The sequence below is a fragment of the Balaenoptera musculus genome, chromosome 2 (genome assembly GCF_009873245.2).
Source record: "Balaenoptera musculus isolate JJ_BM4_2016_0621 chromosome 2, mBalMus1.pri.v3, whole genome shotgun sequence".
Lineage (NCBI taxonomy): Eukaryota > Metazoa > Chordata > Mammalia > Artiodactyla > Balaenopteridae > Balaenoptera > Balaenoptera musculus.
In genome coordinates, this window is record NC_045786.1 from 68,343,513 (window position 1) to 68,350,952 (window position 7,440).

At 44.2% G+C, this 7,440-nt stretch overlaps 1 protein-coding gene across 13 annotated transcripts in view; it reads left to right on the forward strand.

Moving 5' to 3' along the window:
* Positions 1 to 7,440, forward strand: part of MEGF11 (multiple EGF like domains 11) — a 380,942-nt gene that overhangs the window by 365,853 nt on the left and 7,649 nt on the right. For 4 of the 13 annotated variants that reach the window (XM_036841304.1, XM_036841305.1, XM_036841306.1 and 1 more), the window contains 2 exons: positions 165 to 221; positions 7,031 to 7,237. In XM_036841304.1, the coding sequence (XP_036697199.1) occupies positions 165 to 221; positions 7,031 to 7,237 (264 nt within the window). Of the gene's footprint in view, positions 1 to 164; positions 263 to 431; positions 546 to 5,563; positions 5,656 to 7,030; positions 7,238 to 7,440 lie in introns of those variants that run through there. The other 9 variants (XM_036841310.1, XM_036841313.1, XR_005018567.1 and 6 more) reach the window with 6 other exon arrangements.

A 7,440-nucleotide genomic window follows, 5' to 3' on the forward strand; every position in this document is an offset into this window, starting at 1 on the left:
GAGTAGATTAAACCCAGAATAATTTTCTAGCACTAAAGAACTATTTATTTTCTGGGTAGGGGTGAAAGAAAAAAAAAAAACAAGAAAAAAAAAAAAAACTCATACAGTCTAGGTGAACCTCATTCACCCCTATATTTTTCTTTCCTTTTACTATTTTTATGCAGGTGCTTGTGGAATGGATAGACGTCAGAACACATACATTATGGACAAAGGCTTCAAAGGTACAGTATCTAATCCTGACGTCCCATTAGAAAGGGCTTAGCAAGATAAAGAGTGCAGATCTGAAATGGCCAGTTGTTCTACCAGGGACAAACTGCACATCTCTTCCCCCACCCCCCAAAATAGTTAAAGACCACAGGACCTGGGGCTGCTGGGTAGCTCTGCCCAGGAAGAGCAATCATAATAATAATGATTTCATCTTTTGATTTCAGTTGCACCTGCTTAGGAAACGCTTATGGGTCTTTTATAGATGCCAACTAAATGTCTTCGGAAACGTAGAACGTCATTATCCAACCAATTAGTACAAGTTAAATTGATTATAAAATCTGAAATAAAGTCAATCTACCTGCCCCAGAGGCCTCCTGTCATTGAGCTGGTAAGGAATGCCACCCTGCACCTGCTGGCTTTCTGGGGCACAAGGAATGAAAATAATACCTAGTGTTAATATTGTACGGCGCTCCACCCTCACGAGATCTCTGCCCCAGAGAACAGGGAAGCCAGGACTAATCCCTAACACATGGGAACTGCAAGTTGGATCATCCTTCTAGGAAGTATACAGGTGAAGCCAAATATGAAAGGTCAGGTCCTGCCCCAGGCTTAGGGCCTAGGTTTAAATGACAGAATGTGTGAAACAGGTGGCTTTGAAATTATGTCACTTATTAACTATGACCAACCTCCCTAAGGCACAGTTTCCTCAAATTGCAAGGTTGGGATAAGTATGCTTGTCCTGTGATCTAACAAGGTTATCCTGAGTATCTAATAAAAAACACAGATCAGAAGTGTTTCTGCATATTGTAAAGGGTTATACTAATGTAATAGAGTTGTCCTTTTGTCTCTGAGGACTATTGAAGAGTCTCAGCCAAACTGAAAGAGACATGACTTACAACAACGATCCCAGTGGATATCCTAAACCTAGCTGTGTACCAGAATCACCTGGAAAAGCTTGTTAAAAATACATATGTTCACCCCACAACTCCCCAAGGTTCTGATGCCGTAGATCTAGAGTGGGACCTTTTGTGACAAATGCCTCAGGGTATCCTTATGTAGCATATCACCTAACACTTACAAACCCCTAGTCTAGACTGACTCAGATTTCCCAGATTACCCTTCTGGTCTTTCAGACTTAGCCTTGGGTACACCTGAGACACCACTTTCCTAACCAAGGAGAGCTAGTAGTCTTCAGCCCTTGGTGAGGTAGTTATTAGAAGTGGGGTGAGGAAAAAAAAAAGAAGAAGTGGGGTGAGCTAGGGGTGGGTGGTGGTGAGAACTGTGTTCTGAACAGCAGAGCAGGAAGGACAAGTCTCCACCAGCACGTGTTGTTAGGACGTGCACAGCCCAAGAGAATGATCTGAGGACAGAAGGTCACCCACTATGCCCTTGGGATCATCATTCTGGCAATTTTTTGTTAGTTTTGACTTAAACCACCCAAATGAAAGGAAGCACCATTACAGTAGATGAAGCTAAACAACAGAAAACAAAACTATACTGTTTTATCACTGTGACCTGGGACCTCAGTTTCTTTCTCAAGGAGAAATGGGGATTGGACAGAAACATCTCTAAGGACCTTTACAGCTCTGAGAATATGCGTGACTCAAGCATGAATGAATTCAGACAGGCCCAGACACCTCAATAAATGAGCACACAACTTCCCTATGCACTTTACTGTCCTGCGCATTGTGATTATAGTAGTTACTCGCAGCCATAAATGTAAAACAAAGTTAAGGACAAAGTTAAGGACTCAGCCATGGCATCATTCATTCCTGTTCTGTGGGATCATACATCTGAGTGTCTGAGTGCAGGGGAGACTTGGAAGCTAGCAGCCAGGTTTCATTTCACCACTCTGGCTATAATCATCCTTTAAATTGGAGAGAAAAGATGGCTATGTAGGCAAACGTACTAACAGGTGTTAGGGACCAACACACCAGAACAAGAGGAAAATGGAACATCACAGTTCAGAGCTTTACAGAAATACTTATCAAAAACATGGAATAAACCCCACTAACTGGCTGAACTCCCCAGATAAACATTTAATAAACTAGTTTGTACCAGGAATGGAATTATTTCCTAAAACTACTGGCCCAAACCAAATTATAACCACTGAGAGTTAAGATTAAGAGTCTTAGTGTTCTCTGAACTCAGTGGGAAAGAGCCCTGGCCTGGGAGTTAAAAGATTTGGGTTCTAAGGGGAATTCCCTGGTGGTCCAGTGGTTAGGACTTGGCGCTTTTACTGCTGGGGCCCGGGTTCAATCCCTGGTCGGAGAACTAAGATCCTGCAAGCTGCACGGTGCAGCCAAAAAAAATTAAAACAAAAAACAAAAAACAATTTGGGTTCTAGTCCTGGTTCTTGCTGTGTGGCACTGATCAGATCACATTGTTGTTTTCTGAGTCTTGGTTTCTTCCTCTATTAGAAGGACAGGGTTGGGGCTCCCCTGGTGGCACAGTGGATAAGAATCCGCCAATGCAGGGGGCACGGGTTCGATCCCTGGTCCAGGAAGATCCCACATGCCTCAGAGCAACTAAGCCCGTGTGCCACAACTACTGAGCCTGCGCTCTAGAGCCCGTGCTCCGCAACGAGAAGCCGCCGCAATGAGAAGCCCGCGCACCGCAACGAAAAGTAGCCCCCGGCTCGCCACAACTAGAGAAAGCCCGCGCACAGCAAAGACCCCACACAGCCATAAATAAATAAATAAATAAAATTTATATATATAAAAAAAAGACAGGGTTGTGCAAGCACTATCTCTAAAGCCCTTTCCAGCTCTAAGCATCTAATTAAGTCAATGCTCCCTCTTTCCCCTGTTACTTACTAAAGACCTCCACTCAGTCATCCTGGAGGTTGTGTGAGATCACTCATTACCGCTGTGCTAACCCCATTTTACCTCTAAACACCTTTCCATCTCTCCTTCCCCTGCTCCCCTCAGCAAAATTATTCTGCAACAAACTGCTTCATGTCAACACTTATCTGTCAGGCATTTCAAAGTGCTATAGAAGAAATCCTCCCCACTACTCTCCCATCACCTTAATGATCCTGAAATCCTGTATCCCACTGTTGCTGCCCCTTTCCCCACCTGTATGCTCCTTGCTAATCCAACCTCCAAGTCTCTCCTTGCAATAACCTTGGCTTCCAAGGTAGTCAGGAGCCCACTGACAACCTGAAAACTTTTTTTAGCCAGTGTGGTTCTCCTTGTGACCCCGAGATCTCCCCTTTTCCGCTTCCCAGTCCTTGTCTCTCAATCAAGAGAAGGGTGAGGACTTAGGGCCCAGGAAGAGAAAAGGCAGTGTGGCCTTCTAATAGTAGCAGTAGGCTGAGAAGACAAGAGATGGACGTTCAGTGCCTAGGTTTTCCCCAACAGTGAAATATTGGCCTTAAGTAGATGATAGTGTGAACCTGAAGGCTGGGATAAGTTCAAATCCTACTCACAAGAAGGCAATGGAAAATCATTTCCCCTCTCTGGATTTGTTGCTTCCTTTATAAAATGAAGATGTTTCAATTAGTTCATTTCAGAGGCCCCTTCTGCCTCTGATAGTATGTGGCTGTATGTGATTTGGGGAAGGTAGGAACTATATGAGAACAAATGCCAGGGCATTATAGGGCTAAATCTTAAGCCTTGATGCTAATTACAGGCCTTAGAGGAGTGACTCCCCAGAGCTTGGGTAGCCTCGGTTGATGCTTCCCCTTTCTTTGCAACATGCCCACAGTGCAAAGACTGGTATAGAGGTGGGGCTATAAAAAGATGAGGAAGTGTCTTAGAGCAGCTGGTTATTCTTCCCCTTACCCTGCCCTCCCTCAGAGCAGGCAGGTGGATGACTCAGCTGGAGAAAAGAGTAGGTTCCTGAAGTATAGTTTTCCAACTGGCCTTGCCCTTCCCCTCCCTCCTCAGAAACAGAATCCAGTTTATTCCATAATTCAACACCCTCCTACCACCACCTCCAAACACACACACGCACACACACACTCTTCTCCATCCCCTTTGGCTTTACCTCTGGCCCCTTTATGGATGATACATCTTCTCCCTGAGACTCACCCCATTCCCACAAGCCCCAACATCTCTTTTATCCATGTAGGTGCATCCCCTGCTACAGAGCAAACAATTTATTTCCCCAAACTTGAAAGCAGCCAACTTTTCTGGTGGAAATAAGAGGGCCACTACTGGTTGGCTGAGGCTCTGTTAGGCATTGAGCTAGAGCTTCAAGCCTCTCCCACTGCCATAACAATCAGTCATGGGATGTCCACAAAAAGAGCTTGGCCTTTCTCAACAGAACTTGGCCCCATAGATAAAAAGGCTTTCCTTGTTGAGGGTAAGGTGAAGCTGTTGCAGATAGTTTGCATTTAGGATATAGGACGCGTACAGGGTAAAAATATGAGGGGAAAACACCTTGATTGGGTATCAGAGCAGGTAGGGGTTGTCCTAACTTAACTACTTACTAACATTAGGCAAACTTTATGAGCTTTAGTTTCCTCATTTCTAAAGTAGTAATACTAGTCCTTCCTGCCTGGCCCCCTGCACAGATGTAACAAGTGTCAATGATCTAACTGGAGTGAATGAAGACCAGCTACATGTGCTATAAAGCAAGCCAACACTAGTCCTCAAATTTTAGAAAATATGCAACTGAGTCAGCTGCCAATCAAAGTAAAAATGATGTGCCTGCGTGGGGAGGAGGGGAGAGGTGTTAGGGGATAGCCCTTCTTTAAGCAGTACTAGTAGTCCTCAGCTTCCACAGGAGCAGCTGAGTCATACTGCCTTACTACTTGGCTGATAAATTTAGAGAACCCAAAATGGGACCAACAGGCCAGCTGGGGTTCCCAGCTTAACCCCACTCCCTTGTACTAAGAAACAAAGTATTCACTAGAGGCAATTTCATGTGACTCGGGCAGGTCATGGCCTAGGACCCAGAGCCACCTTTCCCCTATGAGAGCCTCACCAGTAGCTGGGCCAATCCAGCCTCCCTTTAGTCTCTGCTGGGACTGCTCGTTGTCTAGCAAGAATGTTTTCTCCTCCTCTCTAGGGTTCTAGGGTAGAGAGAGGCCACAATCTAAGACAGGACCCAAGACCCACATCTCTCTCTGCCTGGGGGCTAAGCTGTGATACAAAGTGCTCTGAGCCTGGTTCTGGAGCTTGCTCTAATACCGATGAGCAGGGTGACCCTGGGGAAGTCACTTGCCTATACAAATCTCAATTTCCTCATAAGCAATAAAGGGGGAGGGGAAATAATAATTACTGCTCTGCCTACACTTGAAGGAACTAATGGGTGAATGTAGTTTTGTACAAGATTGAGGAAATGTTACCTGCTAAAACAAACATAAATAACCCTATACTAACAAAAAAGTAAATCCCCTCCCAACCAGTTACCTGCTGTGGGAGAAAAGACTCCTGTGGTGGCACACATCTCAACTACTTAAGTCACGTGGAGCGCTCGCTCTGCTCTCACGGGACCAAGGTACATCCAGTAACCCCTTGAATTACACTACCACTTTCACTTTTTTACATTTTCATTAATTTCACAAGTTGGAGGCAGAAAGCATAGATAAATAGCAGCCCAAAATGTAAATTGTGGTGGTTCTAGCGAAAGATCATCCGAGAATTTTACCATCTGCTAGCACTTATAGAAATTTAGAGCTGAGAAATAGAGAAATTTCACCATCTGCTACCACTTACAGAAATTTAGACTTCTTAGATCACTCTTGACTACGAAGCCCCTGCAACTCAGTGCTTATTTCTAGATTCCCCTGGCTGGCAGAGCCTCACAGAAGGATGAGGGCCAGAGTTGCCAGATTAGAGAGTCTCCTGCTTTTTCTGGGCAAGTTCTGCCTCATTTGAAACAATCCACAGGAGGCAGTAACCTTCCCCCAAAAGGGAAAATGGCATAGAGGTTGAAGGAAGGGCTCCCGTTTCACTGTGACTCCCAGTCACAAAGAGAACCTTCTTCCTCCAGTGAGCTACAGTTACCTTGCTTCATATTTGGAAACCAGTTTGCAACTTTTGTACCCTAATACACCCTGAAGTCTTGGGGATGATGCACCTGAGAGACGACAGGAGAAGCAGCATGAGTTCTCCTAACATCAGAGAAAGATACTGCTAAAATAGATTTCAGTTAGCGTTCATGAGAACTGGAGTAATTGACCCCAGAAGATATACTGCAGGCTTGCTAGAAAACAGGAACTTTCCAAAGCCTAGCTTGAGATCCAGGTGTTTTTTAAACCTCTATTACACTTCAGTCTGCCCCACCTCTGATCACGAGCTTCTCGAGAGCAGGGATACTACCTGTTTGCTGCCTAAAGGTTGCCAAATTGCTGGCACTTGTGCCAAATCACACACCTACTTCTTCTGAACCTAAGCTTAGTCATCAAAAAGAATTCAGAAAAATGATATCACAGAAAATACACAGGCCAAAGAGTCCCAAGGCATGGATTCAAGTACTGGCACTGCCATTCATGAGCCATATGACCTTAGACAAGTCACTTCATCTCCCTGGGCCATCATCTTATAAAATGCAGTCAACTATCCTTGCAAGATTTTGTAAAAGTTAAATAACAGATGTGAAAGCATATTATGAATATCTTGAATTAATCCCTTTCTGGTGCTATACCTAACTACTAAAACAAAAATGTTCTTATCCCTCCAAAAACATATTTCTTTAGAACTCTGCTTACCTAGAAAAGCACTCCTTAACGTATTTAGTAAGTGAATCTTGGATTATTCAAAGGTGTTTACAACTTCACGATCCTGAAAGCACATAAACTGTACTCTGCTTTTGGTATTTAAATTAAGTCTTATGTCTTTGCTTGTCCTAAGAAATCTCTCTTGCCTTGCAGATTACATGAAAGAATCCGTATGCAGTTCTAGCACTTGTTCCTTGAATAGCAGTGAAAACCCTTATGCCACAATTAAGGACCTGCCCATCCTCACCTGCACGCTTCCAGAAAGCAGCTACGTAGAAATGAAGTCGCCTGTGCACACGGGGTCTCCGTACACAGATGTGCCATCCTTGTCGACATCTAATAAAAATATATATGAAGTTGGTAGGTGTCTCAAATAAGTAACTTAGTGAAATCAGGGCACTAGTACAGCATCTGAAGTAAAAACAGCCCTCTCCAGTCCCCGTCTTGAAAATACACCCTTCTTTTGTTGCTTTTTAAGGAATCCAAGGTGAACTGTCTTTCCCAGGACTGCCCTCCTCTCTCATACAAGAAAGCAAATTCTTGTGCCAACTCTGCTTTTAAAA